At 41.1% G+C, this 19,461-nt stretch overlaps 1 protein-coding gene across 1 annotated transcript; it reads left to right on the top strand.

The window, feature by feature from the left end:
• The first annotated feature begins 16,026 nt into the window (after positions 1-16,026).
• LOC129717012 (uncharacterized) lies at positions 16,027-19,148 on the top strand. Its single transcript, XM_055666858.1, has 4 exons — positions 16,027-17,253; positions 17,301-17,645; positions 17,693-18,610; positions 19,050-19,148. Exons 1-4 carry the CDS (start codon positions 16,027-16,029, stop codon positions 19,146-19,148), a joined length of 2,589 nt encoding a protein of 862 aa, XP_055522833.1.
• Positions 19,149-19,461: the final 313 nt, after the last annotated feature.

Genomic DNA, 19,461 nt, shown 5'->3' with positions numbered 1-19,461 from the left:
TAGCTGCATGCGATTCCGGCTTAGATGTGGAAATAGAAAGAAAGTGAAAATGGGTCATGAGAAAAGGTGCACGCTGCTAGCTTTGCTTGCAGCGCTTTGGAATTTATGAGGTGACGAAAAAGCGGGTTGAGCTAAACTGATCTTTTATTCTAAATTGGCTAACTAATTTTATTATTTTTTTCAAGGTACTATGTACAAACTTTGGGTGTGGAAATTGGAAATGTGTGATGTTCATGACGATAATTGAAGAAGGATAAAATGAGAAGGAAAAACTAGTGCTACGAATGAAAAATTGCAACCATCTAATTGTCGGTACAGAAGAAAAAAAACTAATCTAAAATTTAAGAACTAATTATAGTAGTAAGAATAGGACGGATTGTAGTAAAACAACTGAGTAACTAACTGTAATATTTACATTCATATTTACATTTTCTATTTCCATTATGTAAGCTGGAGTTTTCGATCTCGTTCTCCCCATACTATGCTGATATTTCTAGCTACTCAACGGTTTTCTTCGGAAATGTTGATGCTTACACGGGAGACTGCTCATCTGACTTCGCAAGTTCTACCACAACATCAACGACGGGCTCACTTTATGATTCATAGCATTGCTACTACTTTTAACAGGTCATAGCCCTGTTTCAGTTAGGCATTAAACCGCTATACTTCTACGAATCCTTACATTCTTCCGTGGAGATTCGGTTATTTTCCAAAGCTACCGCTGAGTGCTAGTTAAAATTTTTACCCGCAGGTGTTACTTCTAATCATAATCGGTGGTCGCTCAAAAAAGGTACATAACTGTTAGTTGACTTAAATGTTTAGATGAGAAGAAACGGGAATCATTTTCTTCAGCTGGTCGGCGAAGAAAACTCCCACTCTCTTCCCCTGTTCGTCTTCGAGTTCGTAGGTGTGTGAACCCAGAACTTTCCTGAGCAGTGGCATGCTTATTATGATTGTTCATCAGTGCTTGTGTGTAATGTGATACTCTTCCTTACACGCTTACTGTTCTACTACACCGATACTCGTTCCTCTTGCCAAATATCACCAATTGTAATTCCCTGGAGAAGTTTCGTCGTGCGTCGTTCTGGCCAGTTTTATTGATAAGAGGGACTTATTTTTTGTTAAGAGGACTTTACGCAAAGGTATTGTAGATTTCAGCGTAAAGGAAGGGTAACTGGTGAGGAGTCTGAGAATAAACCCACGCTTAAGTCCTTTTTGACATCGGATGGCCTAATTCTACTAAGTTTCGAACCCACGACCATCCGCTTGACAAAGCGGACTCTGTAACCTTGCGGCTACGCAGCTCCCTAAGCGTTGCCCTTATGGCTGTGGTTAACCACAACCACCAAAGCGTTGCTTTTATGGCTGTGATTATTACTCGATTCACGCGTTCAGTATTATTCACCTGTGGGTGATATGCTGGCGTCAGCCAGTGGTTAACGTGGTGAGCTTGTATTGCGTTCCTTTATCGGTCAATATTGTCTCGGGAACACCGAACAGATTGAATATCATGTTTTCAACAAAATCAGTCAGAGGCCCAGTTTTGGCTTCCCTGAACGGCTGAAGTAATATGAGTTCGAAGAACACATCTGTGGCAACTAAAAGACAAGTTCAACGGTTCCTGCCAGAGGCGGGCAATGGCCCAATATAATCGAGTGTGACAAATTGCCATGCTATTGACGCGTCCGACTCTATGGCGAAAGGTTTCTGAAAGTCCGGGTTTGCCAACACTGGCGGAGACGTTAGAGCTGACTTTAGCTCATAGAAGGCTTCTTCTGCCTCTTGTGTTCAGACGAATTTCTTCTTTGCCTTTTTCAATAAGGCGGTGATGGGGGCAGTTATTTTACTGTATCCAGAAATGAATCTTTGGTAGAAACCTGCCAAGTCCATCAGTCTCCGAATATCCTTTACCGATTTCGGACGACTGTAATTAAGTATGGGTTGAATCCTGGCTTGATCCACCGCGACCCCTTGATCAGTCAATAAATATCCTAGGTACATCACCTGCTTCTGGCAAAAGCGTGATTTTTCTAACGAAATTGTAATATCAGCTTTTTTTAATCTGTCTGCAACGATTTTGAGAAGACGGAGGTGCTCTTCGAAGGTTTCTGTGGTGATCACAACGTCATCTAGATAAACAAATACGAAAGGTTGCAGGTCAAACCCTATGGCTTTGTTCATAAAGCCGACACATTGTTAACGGCGCATTCGTCAGCCCAAAGGGGCACACCTTAAATCTAAAAAGCCCTTTCGACGTACGAAAGGCGGTGTAATTTCTACTTTCCTCCTTCGATGTTGTTGCAAAAAGCAAGTTGTTGTTGAAGCAAAATATCGAATTGACATCGGTTGTCGTTGTTTCGATTTTTTTCCGATCTGTTCCCTACGTCAATCATTGGTTTTATACCGAATTTATCCCAAAAGTCAGTACCTAGAATGAGGGTTCTAGATAACTGTGGGACGATAATGGTTGGTATTACCCTAGTCTGCTGTTTGTAGGTGAACGGGAGATTTAAGTATCCCAGGCAATTATACTCGGTGCCGTCAGCAGTGCTTACGCGAATTGCTGCTGGTCTGATTTTCAGACCATATCGGTCTGCGAGTTCGGTAGAGTTTACGACGCACACACCAGCTCCGGAATCGAGCAGAGCTTCCACTTCCGTTCCAAAGACTTTTACTCTTATATGGAGGCATTTACTTGAACTGAAGCGTATCTGATGTATACGTAAAAATGGGTCAATTTCGGTGTTTGTATTTTTGGGAATCGGTTTATTCTTCGGGATGGTTGGATTCGCAGACTGCCTTCCCGTTAACAGTTTTCCTGGTTTTCATTTTGTGTCGAAGGCCGCATGGCCGTTGAGCACCGTTCGCAACAGCGAATTGTTTTGCCTAGGTTTCCGCACCCATAGCAGAAAATAATTTTCGGTTTGGTACATGTCGTCCAGCTATGTCCCTCTTGTTGGCAGTTCCAGCAAATCCAAGTTTTTCTCTGTCGCTCTGCATCCCGTTTCTCAGGCTGTTCGCTCCTCTTCATGATTCCTTCTTGTTGCTCTTGCTGATTCTGGTATCGCCCTGGTCTGTCTCTGGTGTCCCTAGGAGGCCGAAACTTTATTACGTTAATATCGACTGACTCATCTGATTCGTATCCGCTTTTTTCTAGCTCAACATTATTTATTGCCCTTCTCGATGGTGGTTCCCATGTATGTTGCAACATTTGATCAGCTGCGTCAATGCGGTAATTAAGTTTCAAGAGCTGCTGTAGGTCCTTTACTTCCACGATGGAGATTTTTGATCGGTAGTGTTGACGCATGTTATCCCAAATTACTTCAAACCTTCTATTTCGAAACAGTGGTTTGGACAACATGCGGTTCAACTTCTCGATTTCGGCGACGAAATCGCCGCGTTGTTGTTTTCGTTCCTGAGTTTTCTGGCGTATTCCCTGGTCTTAGTTGGGATTACCAAATCGGTATTTAATAGGGTGGTCTACCGGTAAAACAAAAACCGGTAAAACCGATATTCTTTTCAGTACCGAAATACCGGTATTGGAGAGGTGAAAAAACCGGTATTTTTCTTTAAATTGAAAAAAAACTTGTCACAATATTCATAAATCATTGTTAGGCTAATGAATGCTACTCACTTAGGTAGGCGTTAAAAATCACATGATGATGTATACAGGGTCTTAGGTAGCTCACTTTTAATCAAATCCTTTAAGGGTGATTCAGGACCCTATTTGATGAAAAAAATCCTTCTGCGCATATGGTCAAAATTTAACTACTGAAGAGTTATTCTCTTCTTCTAGTTTTCGGTTATGTTCACCTTCAACGAGGTCTATCACAAGAAGTATGATAGCTAGCTCAGTCCTGTTGGTTCTCTTGGAGTTCTGAGAAAATTTTGTAATCAATAGTGTTTCTATCAATAATAAATATTCTATCAATAAAGCAAAACATTTATTGTTTAAGTAGAACAGCTAATCTCTTTACACACTCATACTCACAGAGGCAACGCGTGGGTTTTGAACCCACCAGGTAACTACAAGTTATGAAAATCATAGTTTGAGGCAATAATCACAATCATGTTAGCGAAAATACGCAAGTCATTATTCATTTTGTGCTATTTTAAAGTAAAACTGAAAAAATAATAAACAAATACAAATTTGGATTAGGAATATATTTTTTGTTGATACAAAGTGTTCACAGGATGAAATAATCAATCAATGAAGAATTTCATCCTAAACAATACTGCTCCTTGAAAAAGTGAAATTTAAATAGCTGTAGCATGGTCAAAGCTTCGTCGCCCGTACCGCAGCGGGCTTCTATTAGCAACTAGCTGAATGTACCCGGCCTCACTCGTGTAAAAGTTTCTGCTTTTTCTGTCATTTTCTATATTTTTATATATTTTTTACCAACCTCTCATTTCAAATATTTATTTCTATTTCAGTTACAAACTTGTTCATATGCCGCATTTTTCGTTTCTCCATCAGGAGTTAATAAAATAATTATAATAATAAACAATTTGAACGAACTGTTTAAAAAGCATCGAACAATATCTTTATTCTGTCAAGTATTTACCTTTGATTCATTCGGATTCATAAAAAGTAATTTCTGGTCTGATCGTGATTTCTTTTTTTTTTTACTTTATTCATATACTCTTCTCAATAGTTTCGAATATTTTTGAAGTAGAATACTTCTCTCAGGAAGTTCGGCTACATAGGGATGTGAAATGAAAATCTAAAACCGAAAAAAGTGAAAAATATGTCCAATTTCAAATGCTAATAAATCGGTTAGTATTCGTTGGATTTCCTTCGTTCTTGCAGCAATAGATTGGAAAATCTTCTAAGATTCTTTCCAAAATAAGAGAATTGTAATTTTATTATTCACACTATTGTACTATTGAAAATAGTGAAGCCTTGTCAAAACTAAAAATTCGACCTCTGATTGGTCGTTATATGCTTGCTTCCCAAGCACGGTCGACAAGATTATATACCTTGCAATTGAAAACATGCTATTTGGCCTATATAAGAGCCTGTTTCAGCCGGAGCCGCGCATAATAGTTCTAGACAGCGACAACAGCAGTCGTCCTTCCTTAGCAGCAGTACTAGCCCTGTGGTTGGTCACCACGTCTCAGGAGCAGCGCGGTTTTTCTCAGCGTGTGTCGCCAGACAGCCATTATTCCCCCCGTGTTCGGGCAGCATGAAGATTGCCATCAGGAAATCCAATTTTGGAAATCAAAATGCCTTTTTGAAGGCAAATAAACAAGTCATTGAAAGTTAATAATTTTCGTCAACGCAAGCAAGCATTCTGTGTTGCATCCTAGCAATTTAAATTTGTCGCACCCGTCTAATTTACTGAATGTGAAATAGCTTCCACAGTGCATGTTGTCCGTGTATCTCAATTCCCCCAATGTTAGGGCAGCTCAAAGGTTGTAATTAGCAACCGATTTTGAACCGCAAAATGCTTTTTTCAAGGCAAATAAAAAAATAATTGAAGGTTAATAATTTTCTGGCATCAACACAAGCAGACATTCTGTGCGGGATGCAATCAAATTCTGTTGTAGTTGTCCAATTGTTACTTTATTTAGTAATCCCCCCACTGTAGGGGCAGCGCAAAGGCTGCGATCAGCATGACCAACTTCGAATAACAAACGGTTAACGTTTATTCACTAAAAATTCATCCAATTCAAAACAGGTTTTTGTCTGAGTACAATAATTTGCACAAAAAAACATTAAAAATTTTACCGCATTATTAGATGCGTTTCTCCAGTTATGCCTCGTGAACGTGAAGGTTCCCTATCACAGACATAGATTTCGTGCTCCAGCACGTTAAAACACGTGGAGATTGTCTTTTTACTAGTGAGTGCAACATTTCTTGGAAGTGTTTTATTATTCTCGGGTAAGAGACTACGAGTGCATTTATTGCATTCATTGAGAAATCCATCGGAAGTGTATTCAGTGCTATGTCTAAATATATGAACGCCAAAAACAAGCGTGATGCTCGGAAACGCGCGAAGGACCAGCATGGGGGAAGTGCATCGAAGAAACCAAGTACCAGTACGGAGGTCAATTTAAAAGCAGCCAGAGGTAACACGTGTCCAACCTCTGGTTGGGACGCTGAAAAAGGGCCTTCTACTAGAGGTAGGAGAAATCGAACCTTTTCTAGGACAACCAAACAAATGAATTGAAGATTTAATATTTTCTTGTTCTGAGCTTTAACCAAAAGTTAATTATCTTCATTTGAATTCACATGTACATATACTCTGACTGTTGAAACTTGTTTGCGCCGCAAAGAGTTTGTACTTTTCCTGTTCAGTGAGGCCGTATTTATATGTGCAAACTGAAATTGAGTAGTACTTCAACTTCGTTTGCACAGAATTTTCAATACTGCCAATGAGCGGTCAACATTTATTTACTAGGAAAAATGACTGACACGCAAGAAGCCGGGTTATCTTTCTTGTAAAAGTATTCTACTTCAACCTTGCGGTCGTGGCTTTGCACACAACCTTCCTGTGATTTTTTTCTACGAATTTTAAAGTTATTCACTAATTTGAAACTAAGCTTTGCGATGTGAAAGAAAATTTAAATACAAATCTGCATGTTTTTTGTTATTACATGAGTTTTGAAATTATGTTCTTCGTAATCATATCACTAGATTCATTCATTGGAGTTTTTCAAACACTGTTATCCAGTATTATCTGGATCGTATACCATAAAAGATCAAAACAATGGTCGCAGAGGTCCTAATCTTACAAAAAAAATCTGGATCTTAATTCACCATAGATACTCATAAATGCAAAAACATAATCATTCAGCGACACGTCCATACATAGGTGCAACCTGAGACGCTAAGCAAAAAATAAATTTCTAATCCAAATTTATGTAGGTAACGTCTTCGGCAGTGGCTTACTTCGGCAGGTTTTGCATAAGACTGCGGCAGAAAACCGGCCGAAAAAAACCACTACCGGAGACGTTCGACACCCTTTAATTATTTTTCAGTTTTATTTTTAAATAGTACAGAGAGAGTGACTTGCGTTTTTGCCTTTCTCCTAGAAAGGTATAGCAATCACTTGCAAAACCGAAAGTATAAAAGTGCTCCAAAGGGCCGAATGGCATATATCACTCGACTCAGCTCGACGAGTTGAGCATTTTCTGTATGTGTGTGTGTATGTGTGTGTGTGTGTGTGTGTGTGTGTGGGCAGATTTTTATTCTCACTCACTTTTCTCAGAGATGGCTGGACCGATTTTCATGAAATTAATTGCAAATGAAAAGACCTTGTCGTCCCATAAGACCCTATACAATTTCATTGTAATCGGATTTTTAGTTTAGAGGTTATGTATCAAAATGTAAAAATCATGAAACATCATTATCTCAAAAACTACACAACCGATTTGAACAAAATTGATTTCAAATGAACGAGCTACCTGAAATACCCTTAAGTTTTGAATTTTATACAGATTGAACTTGTGATTCAAAAGTTATAACAAGAAACGTGTTCTGAAGACTGTTTAATCTCACTCATGTTTCTCAGAGATGGCTGGACCGATTTTCATAAAATTAGTGTCAAATGGAAGGTCTTGTTGCCCCATAAAACCTTATTGATTTGTTTTGCAATCGGACTATTAGTTCGCCTGTTATGCTTAAAAATGTGAACTCCAACTATGCAAAGGAACATATTCCGATGACTACTTGGACTCACTCACTTTTCTCAGAGATGGCTAACCCGATTTCCACAAAATTAGTGTCAACTAATGAGTCTAGCTGCCTCAGAAGACCCTATTGAATTTTACTGTAATCGAACTGTAACTTCATCTGTAATGTACCGACTTGTGAAAATCACGAAATTTCATTATCTCAGAAACTACACAACCGATTTGATCAATATTGATATCAGAAGAGCGGGCTAGTTAAGGGTTAACTGATGAATTATGATTGAGCACGTGGTTTCAAAGTTTGGCTGCCCTATACGTTCCCATTTCATTTGATTATAATCGAACTTAAGCAACTGTTATGTATTAAATTGTTAACAATACAACGAAAGTCTATTATCTCAAAGAGTACATAACATATTTGAACATAACTAGTGTCATACGAACGAGTCATCTCTCAAACTCACAAATAACAAACTTCATAACAATTTGATATGTGGCTCAAAAGTTATGGAAAGAAAAGAAATTCAAAGACTATTTAAAACTATACCTGCTTTGATCGATATATGTGGCCTCAACATAATTTAAATGTGGTATCGTACTATTTGAACGTTTCCAATTCATTGATTCCTTGCGATGTGTTTAAAGTCTGCAAATGCTCTAGTGCCCAAATTAATTTCTAAACGGACTTCGATAAAATCACTGTAAACCATTATAAACACTTTTTGAGTATTTATTGAAGCTTTTCGGAACTTCGACTGAAGCCCGCCAAATGGCGGCATTGAGCACTAGAGGGTTAACCAATCGGCCATAGGATATGATCAAAGTCAAATAACAACTCGTTTGAAATGATTGGTTTTAATCGAAATGACAACATCCTCGACTGTTGGCTTGTGTACATCGCTTTAACTCTAAATATAATTATATTGAGTGGTATTCGGTCATATTCAGCAGAACTTCTGGCATCAATCTGACACCGGAAATATACATATTGGGAGGCATTTAGTTATTTAGGTTGTTTTCCAAAAATTGAAGTGGTCGTCTTTAAATTCAAAATGGTGTCCAGGGTCAATGTTTGGTTTCTATGCATCATCACGTTTACAGAAATATCCATATTGAGTATTATTCGGTCATTTCCCACCGTTGCCTAGAAGTTGCCATTTAGCAAATCATAATGGTACCTGAGGACAATTGTTAGCTCCTTGCATCATTCTGGTTCCAGAGATACTCATATTAGATAGTATTTTAGGCTGTTTTTCACAAACCGGTAGTCGCCATCTTGTATTTCAAAATGGTATTTAGGATACTGGTTAAAGAAAAACTCATATTAGGTGATATTTGTTCAATTTCAGCTGTTTCCCAGAAACCGGAAGTCGCCATCTTAGAATTTAAAATGCTATCTGTGGTCGATTTTAGCTCCTGTGTATTATTCTAGATTCGGATATTATTATATTGGGTGGAAATCGGCCATTTTTGGCTGTTTTCCAGAAACCGGAAGTTGCCATCTTACAATCAAAAATGTTGTCTGAGGTCGATTATGGAACATATTTATTACCACTAAAAACATTCACCTGCCAATAAGGTTCCATTTAGTTGATTAGTTCGCGAGATGTGCAGAAATTTGTGAAGAAACATGTACTTCCAGAAAAGGGAGGGGCGTCGAACCATTATGGACAAATTTGTTACCTCTTAAAACATTCACATACCAAATTTGGTTGCATTTTCTTGATTGGTTCTTGAACCCTCCCTTATAGAAGAAGGATTCGGGTGTCAAACCATTATGTACATATTTGTTACCACTAAAAACATTTACCTGTCAAATTTTGTTCCATTTGGTTGATTAGTTCTCGAGATGTGCACAAATTCGTGTTTCATCTAACTATTATGGATATATTAGTTACCCCTTGAAACATCCACATGCCAAATTCGGTTTCATTTGCTTGGTTTGTTCTTGAGTTGTGCAGAAATTTATGTTTCATTTGTATGGGACCCCTCCCTTCCAGAAAAGGGAGGGGTCGCAAACTATCATAGGGACCTTTACCGGCACCAAAAACCCCTACACACAAATTTTCACGTCGATCTGTTCGGTAGTTTACGAGCCTATATGGATCAGACAGACAGACAGACCGGACTGCATTTTTATAGGTATAGATTACAACATCAATATTTTAGAACCTAAAGAGTGAATATACATTTATTGGATTGAAACGTTCATGTAAATCTGATTTTACAAATAAAAAATTGAATGAGAAAGGGTCTGACCGCTAGGTGGATTAATTTAGGTTTTTTTTTGTCGCGGGCAATCATCATTACTTCCCCAAACTATGATTTTAAGAATTTTGTAGTTGAAAAAGTAGATCTAAAGACCACGGGTCACCCCTGGTTTGTATAAATCCGAAAAAAAATAAAAATACCGGTTTTTTACCGGTTTTAATTTTTATGAATACCGAAATACCGGTTTTTCGAAAAGTCGGTAATACCGACCACCCTAGTATTTAATCAGTCGCTCAAAATCCTTCCATGTTTCAAGCTCATCTGCGAAGGTAAAAAACCAATCAGATGCTGACCCTTCTAGTAGTAGGTGCACATCTCGCAACAGCTGCCTTTCTGAGATCCCCTCCCTTTGAGCTGTTTTATTCAGCATATAGAGGAAATTTTTAACACTCATCGACAGGGTTGGAATTCACCTCAGTGCTGACAGAACCACACAATTTTATACACAACACATTTGCCATCAAACCGTGCGTGCCACTCCCGATATTTCGTTTGTGTTCTCTACTCTCCATTCGCTATTTCCTTTTTTCTTTCGCACCGAAAAAATGCGACTGAGTACACTTTGTGCATTTGCCAAAATGTGCGACACCACACATTGTGTCTTACTTTGTGTGTTGCTTGTGGCAATGGTTATCGGATTTGACAAACGAACGATTATAGCATTAAATTTTTTTTTTGGTTTTTGCACTTCATTTGACTCCTACTGAAATAATTTAGGAGCTAACTTTCAGTGCTGCTCAATGGGTTTTGTTTCAAAACTAAAAATGGTTTCTTCCCGGAGGTAGCCGCAATATGTCTCGTACATGAACAGTAGGGTGGCAATAGAAATCGACTTTTCGAATTTCGTTTAGAAGTAGGGCTCAAGTTTCGTCTTCGAAAAAAGTTCCCATACTAAACTTCAGCTTAATCTGACTTCGGAAACACGAAAGCATTATTTTGTGACCAATGAAAAAAATGCACAGGTAGTTCATAAAATTTTGAATATCCAAAAATTCTGATGCCAAATGTCTTAAAAATACATCCAAAAAATGTTGACCAAAAACAAAAAATGAAAAATATCGATCGGTTAAATTTTCACTTTTCGACTGAACGAACTTCTAGATGCGACGAAGGACATTTTTTTCCATACAAGTCATTACCACCCTAATGAACGGTATCAGTAGTGAATGCATGTAGAGATTGTATATAAATACCGAGACAGCAACATGTCTGGACGTGCGTGATATGTCCTAAGAAACACGTCCACGCCATTGAGAATCGTGTTTAAATGAATTCTCAAAAATGTATATGGTCCTTTCATGATTCCTTTTCTCTGCTATTTTTTCTACCCGAAACGCAACGCAAACTGCTCAAACTGAAGCTCTTTGTTCTCATGGAATGTGTCACAAAAAGCAGCACAAAGTGATGTTCCGTTCTCCCTCTCTTGAAATATTTCTCACCTGGTGATATCTTTCATAGTCATTTCGTTTTCGCTCTTTCTCTTTGTGCCTGTTTGTTGTCAAAATGTGTAGGTACCGTTCTCGTTGTGCCTTGACGTAAAATTAACACACTGAGCGCAATGAGTGTGCGAATGACAGCCCTGCTCATCGATCTCTGATCCCCCGAAAACTTAAGTTTCCAATTTTCTACGCGGTACTGTTGGTCTCTGCCAGCTACGTGCTGGCGCCCGCGCCGGTCACCATGGCTCCTTCGGTGTCGTTCTCGTAAACGCTCGCTTGGTACAAAACTGGTTTCAGATGAAACGTTAAGGCTCGTTTCGTCGGAGTCGCTCTCGCTGGCTGTACGCCTGGTTTCGTTCGTTGCTCTTCGGTGGGTCCTGGTCCTTCTGCTATGTAAATTAATTCGGGACGGACCCCCTTGCTCCTCCTCACATGAGGGTGAGTTTTCGTTCCACACATGTCCCCTTGATGATGTCTGCCACCATTCGAACCTGCTTCACTCATCATCAGCATTATGTTTGACAACATATTCTCCATTTGGTTTACTTTTGACTCGATGTCTGTCGACCTATTTGCCGTTTGAGGGGTGCTTGTCTGTGGTCCAGTTTGCTTCGGGATAGCACCCATGTTTTGCTGTGTCTTCGGAACACTGTCAGGATTATCGTCCTGCACCATTGATGGACGCAGATTTCCACCTGCGGCTCCCTCTGTATTATTTAGCATTTCGTTAATGCGATCTTTGAATATTGAAGTTGGCAGTGCAATCTTATTATCTCTCATACAATCTTATATACGACGAACTAATTCCCTTCTCATTTTTTTCTGGTCTTCGCTTACCGCATTGCAGCGTTTTGCGCGATACCAATAGTGCAAAAGTCGTGACTCAAATCTTGGTTCAAAACCAATACGAGTCAGTGATCTCCTTAAATATGCAACCTATTGCGAAATGTGACAGAACTCTTTAGACAAATTGAATGGCGAAGGATAGTTTCTACTGTTTTTAATATCTGATCGATGCCTCCTGCTCCGACTTTCTGTTATTTACAACAATAACTTCAGTCTTATGGTGCGCAAGCTCCAGTTTCCTGGAGTGCATCCAGTCTTCCACTACGCGTATGGATAGCGCGGCCTTTAACTCTACCTCTCTAATTGACTCGCCATAGACCTCAAGAGTTATATCGTCGGCGAAGCCCACGATCACCACCCCTGGAAGGAGTGTTAGTTCTAACACGCCGTCATACATGGAATTCCACAGTACCGGACCCAGGATGAAACCTTGCGGTACACCTGCGGTAACTGGGACGCTTTTCTGACCCTCGTTTGTGTTATACACTAGTACTCGATTCTGAAAGTAGCTACCCAGAATCTTGTACAGCGGCGTCGACACTCTGAGACTCTGTAGCGCTAAGGCTATGGAGTCCCAGCTGGCACTGTTAAACGCGTTCTTCACGTCGAGCGTGGCGATCGCGCAGTAATGAATGCCCCTCCTTTTGCATTGGATTGCAACCTCAGCCGTTCTGGTGACGGAGAGAATTGCATCCACCGTGGACCTACCTTTTCGAAAACCGAACTGGTTGCTTGATAGACCATTCTCACTTTCTGTATATTTCACCAGTCTATTGAGGATTACCCTCTCAAGCACCTTGCCCGCCGTGTCCAGCAGGCAGATTGGTCTGTATGCCGATGGGTCACCTGGTGGTTTCCCAACCTTCGGCAACAGCACCAGCCTCTGGCGCTTCAACACGTCCGGGAAGAGGCAGTCGTCAAGGCATTTCTGCATGACCGCCTTTAACAACCCGGGGGCTTCTTTGATGGCCGTCTTGATGGCCAAGTTCGGAATTCCATCTGGTCCCGGTGCGTTGCCTATCTTCAGGGAATTTGCGATCTCGATGAATTCATCTTCTGTCACCCTTACCGCATCGTCTGACTGCACGGCTGCCGTCACTCACGGTTGGTGGTGACTCGTCGGCCGGAGGCCAGGGACTTGGTTCGTGGCTTGGGAAGAGACCCTGAATGATCGTTTCAAGCATCGCTGGTGATTGTTCTGCCGGGGCTAGCGCACTTCTAGTCTTGGTCATAACGATCCTGTAGGCGTCACCCCACGGGTTTGAATTGGCACTGGCACAGAGTCGTTCGAAACAGGCTCGTTTACTGGCTCTGATTGCGCTAGTTAAGTGCTTTGCACTTGGCAATTAAGATCTTTTCTTAGGATGACAAGTTATTACAGCAGATTTGTGAAAGATTTCGCAAAAATTGCCAAACCCCTCACAAACCTTCTCAGGGGGGAGAGAGGTGATAGTTCGACAAAGAAAATCATGCTGAACGAAAGCGAAGCTTGCTGCTTTGAGAAAATGAAAACATTATTGTCGTCATCCGATGTACTTATACATTCAGATCATACAAAATCGTACATATAGACTGTTCCGAAAATTATAAATACATTTTCTTTCTTGAATAAAACAAAAAATACAGGATTTTTCGGGTCATTTTATTCTGAAATACATATAATAAATGTTATCTTTCCAGTTTCAATTCAAGTTGGGATTATTTTTCGTAGGATACGCGAGTTCTCTAACTTTTCTCTTAACACTACTCATTAGCTTTTGCACAGTGTGTTCTCCGACCATTTTTACCACTTTAAGCCAATCTATTTTGAATTTTTCAACATTGTCCGCTGGTTTGACATATTTCCTCAGCTTTGCCTTGGTCAAAGCCCAAAAAGTTTCAATAGGGCGAATTTCAGGGCAGTTTGGAGGATTCATCTCCTTTGGGACACATGTGACATTATTTGTTTTATACCACCCTAGTGCATCCTTAGAATAATGGCAGGAAGCAAGATCGGGCCAAAAGATTGGAGGTTTGTTATGCTGCATAACCATGGGTAACAACCTTTTCTGCAAACACTCTTTCACGTAAATTTTGCCATTCATTGTGTCATTCGTAATGAATGGACGAGATATTTTCCCACATTCACAAATGGCCTGCCAAACCATTATCTTCTTGCCGAATTTTTCGGTTTAAATGGCTATCACTGGTCCAGGGACATTTCCATTCGGTGATGTATAAAATTGCGGTCCTGGAAGAGTCTTATAGTCTAGTTTTATGTAGGTTTCGTCATCCATGATAACACACCCCATATTTTTGGTCAGAAGTTTGTCATAAAGCTTCCGAGCTCTCGGTTTGCACATATTCAGCTTGTTTTGGATTTCGTTTTGGCTGCTTCTGCTTCCGACGGGTCTGCAGACCCATTCTTCCTGTTCAGACGTTTCGTCATTCGTGAACGGATTATTGCTAAAAAATTCATTGGCCTCGTTATCTCTCTTCATAACACCACTTGCCAGGATCGATCTCTTACGATCACCCGATCTGTTATCGAATTCACATCATTTTAATAATCGAAGTGCCGATATAAAGTTACGCAAGCAGAGCTAGGTTAGTCAGTACTCAATAAAGAGCCCTAGATGAAACACCGGTCATTCGTTCGCTAAATAAATTCGTCGTTTTATTTAAATTCTAGTTACAAGCGTTAAGAACAATCTTCCGAAATTTCGTGAACATTGAAATTGGTCCTTCGAACCGGATTCTTTCGTATCTGGTGGAGGATTGTTCTTGCGTTTCTCGCGATTCGGTGTGAAAGCTATTGGCAGAATTGAAGAAAATTACACGAGAAATAAATATCTACGTTATGTGAAGACTCGAACTCGAAATGTGACGCGATTGTGTGACACTAACTGTGCAAAGACTAAAAGTGCGTATAGTGAAAAAAGTGGATAAAATTGAATCGACTTCGCTCGCTGGTCCTAGAGCGTGATAAAGGCTGCCGTGGATGCTGACAAAAAGATCTCTAAAGAACTGATCTTCTCGCTTCCCTTTGTTAACGAGAGCCGCATTGTTCGTTAGATTGCTGCAAAGAGTCGCTTCATCTGGATTGAGCGGCGTGGCTTGGGCAAACCGCGTGTAGTGGCTTGGGTGGATCATTGTCGATTGTAAGTACAATTTGCAGGCTGCATGCGAGTGGAGCCGTTGGAACGCATTTTAGAGTAGCTGATTTTTCGCATTTTTGCACGATAAAATTGATCGGATTTTGTGAAAATTTGGATATCAACGTGTTGCGCATGAGGCACGTTTAGGATTTCTAACGCTATATAGCGTACAATGGCGTCGGAATTAAAGAAATTAGAAAAGCGCGAGCGATTTTTGCGAGATTCGTTGATGAATTCAGCCCACCTTGTGGAAACATATCAGGAAGATAGGGATAGTTACATGCTGGAAGGTTGGAAAGATCGTTTAGAGGGAGTTTTCTCTGAGTTTACGGATACTAGATTGCAGCTTGAATGCTCCGATGAATTCCAAAGTAGGGTGAAAGATTCATTTAACATAACCGCATTAGACCCAGCACAGCAAGCAGATGAGAAAAATGATCCGATGTTAGTGGAGCAAGCGAATCAGGATGCGCGGTCAGAGTTTGAATTAATATACTTGCGAATAAAAGGTTTCATAAGCAACAAAATGCGGTCATATAATACTAACCCAGCAACAGTAGCACAAACGGGTCCCGCATGTAACTCACGTGCTCGAGTAAAACTACCAGAAATCAAACTTCCCCTTTTTGATGGATCGATTAAAGAATAGGCATCGTTTCGTAATACATTTCTATCCCTGATTGATACAAACCCGATGCTGAGTGAGCTGGATGAAATGTCGTATTTGGCTGCTTCTCTCTCGAAAGATGCGAAGCGCGTGGTAGACGTGATCGAGATCACTGCTGATAATTATTCCGTTGCATGGGAGCTGCTTGAAAGACGGTATGAGAATAAATATGTCCTTGTTAAATCATACATTGAGGCTCTCTTTGCTGTTGAATCCATAAAAAAAGAATGCGCGGAATCCCTTAACCGGCTGACCGATGATTTTGAGCGTAATTTAAAAATGTTGCAGAAGGTTGGTGAAAATCCCGAAAATTGGAGCACGATTTTAGTGTTTATGATGAGTTCACGGTTGGATCCTGCAACCTTGCGCCATTGGGAAACCCATCGCAAATCATCAAACGTTCCAACGTATACTGAACTTGTTGAGTTCTTACGTTCCCTTCGTCTCGTTTTACAGTCGATAGCCGGACTCAAACCCAGATCGTTAGATTCTTCTCGCACTTTACAACGTACAAATTTCCAAGCGACCAAGCAAGCTACGATGCATTCGGCCGTTACTTCGAAAAATACGTGCATATTTTGTAACAAACCCACACATTCCCCGTACCAATGTGAACATTTTCGGAAACTGACTCCCTTGCAGAGATTTGATGAAGCAAAAAGAAACAAGCTTTGCATCAATTGTCTTGCCTCATCCTCGCATGTCGCTAACTCCTGCACTGGTGGAAGCTGTCGCGTATGCCACCAAAAGCATCATACTATGCTGCATCGTCAAACCACTACAATAATTACTAATAAATCGAGCCAGCCTGAATCATCGTTGTCGTTAGCGCCCACCGAGTCTCAGCAGATGTCATCATCTATTCCGCCTAAGCAATCGTCGAATGTTCCATCTACCCAGCAGTTTCAGCCGCATGTATCTTTAAGTCCACCGGTCACTGCCCCGTCGACTAGCCACTGTTCGTCACTGATTAAGCAAACTTACCAATCAGTTCCAGCTGCGGTGCTACTGTCTACCGCTCTTGTAAAGGTTTTTGGTACAACTAGTAATTTCGTGTGGGCACGAGCTCTCCTGGATTCCGGTTCCGAGTTGAATTTTGTTTCGGAACGACTAGTTCAAATGCTGCATCTGCAACGTACCAAAGAATTTGTTCCGGTCAGCGGCATCGGCGCTTCAGCCACTTCGTCGAAATATTCCATCCATATTCGCGTCCAATCCCAGTATAATAATTTTGAGGACAACTGGAAATTCCATGTGCTTTCAAAAATTTCTCTGAAAATCAATTCATCGATGTTGCGCAGTTGGAGTTGCCGCCTGATACTGTGTTAGCCGATCCTTCGTTTTACAAACCAGGTCATATCGACCTGATTCTTGGTGTGCAAGCTTTCTACGAGCTTCTACGTGACGGTCGGATCAAAATAGGTGATGCTGGACCAGTATTGCAAAACATTGCTCTTGATTGGGTGATTTCAGGGAGGGTTAAGCTAGAAAACCTACATTCAGCGGTCGCCAACGTGGCTCATGTAGGGCAGTCAGCCTCGATCGAGGAGTTGAATTTGAATCCTGCCGTATCCAGAGCACCCAACCAATTGAAGAAGCAGAGTGCGAAAAATACTTCGATAAAACGGTCACCAGAGATTCGTCGGGTCGGTTCGTTGTTACCCTTCCTAAAAGGTCATCGTTGATTTCGCAGCTTGGGAGTTCCAGAGACATTGCTGATCGCCGATTCTATTCGTTAGAACGTCGCTTAAATGCAAATCCTGCGCTAAAGAAAGCCTACTCAGCGTTCATTCACGAGTACATAAATCTAGGCCACATGAAACTAATCGATGATTCAACGGCCAACCCATCCGAACCATCTTACTATCTTCCTCATCATTGTATCGTTAGACCAGATAGTACCACCACCAAATTGCGCGTGGTGTTCGACGCATCATGCGCCACGGATTCTAGAATAGCGCTCAACGATGCGCTAATCGTTGGCCCAGTCATACAAGATGACCTGTTATGCCACATATTGAGATTTAGGATGCCAAAATTCGACCTAACCGCCGACATCGAGAAGATGTACCGGCAAATAAGGGTTTGCGAAGCTGATCAACCTCTTCAGAGAATTAGATGGAGAGACAACCCATTCGAACCGGTTAAAAGCTATCAACTGATGACAGTAACGTACGGTACATCATCCGCTCCATACCTTGCAACTAAATGTTTGCAGAGACTCTCGCGGGATAGAACAGAAAATTTCCCGCTCGCATCGATTGTCGTTCGTCGTGATTTCTATATGGATGACTTGCTTACGGGAACTAATAGTGCCCAAGAAGGTCAACAACTCTGTCAGGAATTGCTTGCTATAACCAAATCTGCAGGCTTTGTCCTTCGCAAGTGGGCGTCAAACAATCTCGCGATTATTCGGGATGTACCTGTAGAACTGAAAGACGAACGCACACTACTAAAATTGGACCCTTCACCGATCAAAACCCTGGGACTACAGTGGGAAACCGTCACCGATGAATTTAAATTCGAGGTTCCAAAGCATAGTGATCGACTACCGATTACGAAACGAATGGTCTACTCTGATATCGCACGCCTATTCGATCCCCTAGGACTGGTGGGACCAGTCGTAGTCCAGGCGAAGTTATTTCTACAAAGGCTCTGGCACGAAAACAACGATTGGGACGTTGAATTAGGAGAAGACCTTCAGCACGATTGGATAGGATTCAGAGATAGTCTTCAAGACTTGACCAATATTACAGTGCCTAGATGGGCAGTATCTCTCTCTGAGGCCAGAATTGAGATCCATGGATTCTCTGATGCTTCAGAACGCGCGTATGGAGCATGCATTTATGTTCGCGCGGTGTCCCCGAATGGTGAAATAAAATCCAGACTTTTAATTGCAAAATCAAAGATTGCCCCAAAAGGAAAAAACAAAAAACATGGAACGGTTTGTCTGCCACTTTTAGAATTATGTTCTGCACTTCTTTTGAGTCATCTCTTCGAAAAGGTTGAATCTAGCATCAACCTCAAGACTGAAAATTTTTTCCGGGCAGATTCGGAAATTTGTCTTCACTGGTTTACGTCGAACCCGTCACGATGGAAAACGTTTGTGGCAAATCGGTGCTCCGAAATACAACGAATCACTGTGGTAGGAAGATGGTCACATGTACCTGGGTCCGACAACCCAGCGGATGTAATTTCTAGAGGAATGCCTCCAGCTCAGCTTAAGCTCGCCCCCCTATGGTGGGAGGGACCCACTTGGTTATCGCGCACGTCTCGGTTCTGGCCAGTACTCGGACGTCGAACTGAGAAATGTTTTTGTTCAGAGGAGTTGGGGGAACGAACAGTTGCCCTCGCCGTGCATGTAATCCCCTCAAACGAGTTATTTTCAAAGTATTCATCGTTCATGAAACTCGTACGTGCTGTTGCTTGGATTTTCCGATTTTACCACAACGCCAGAACTAA

The sequence above is a fragment of the Wyeomyia smithii genome, chromosome 1 (genome assembly GCF_029784165.1).
Source record: "Wyeomyia smithii strain HCP4-BCI-WySm-NY-G18 chromosome 1, ASM2978416v1, whole genome shotgun sequence".
Lineage (NCBI taxonomy): Eukaryota > Metazoa > Arthropoda > Insecta > Diptera > Culicidae > Wyeomyia > Wyeomyia smithii.
The sequence above is the reverse complement of the archived record's forward strand: the minus strand, read 5'-3'. Positions and strand labels throughout refer to the sequence as shown.

What these genes read in the sequence shown, in the direction of transcription:
- LOC129717012 (XM_055666858.1), top strand. Translation starts at nt 16,027, where the DNA reads ATGCTGAGTGAGCTGGATGAAATGTCGTATTTGGCTGCTTCTCTCTCG. An exon ending in GGTCACCAGAGATTCGTCGG is followed by an intron (nt 17,646 to 17,692) that starts GTCGGTTCGTTG and finishes TTGATTTCGCAG; the next exon opens with CTTGGGAGTTCCAGAGACAT. An exon ending in TATTCGATCCCCTAGGACTG is followed by an intron (nt 18,611 to 19,049) that starts GTGGGACCAGTC and finishes TTTTCCGGGCAG; the next exon opens with ATTCGGAAATTTGTCTTCAC.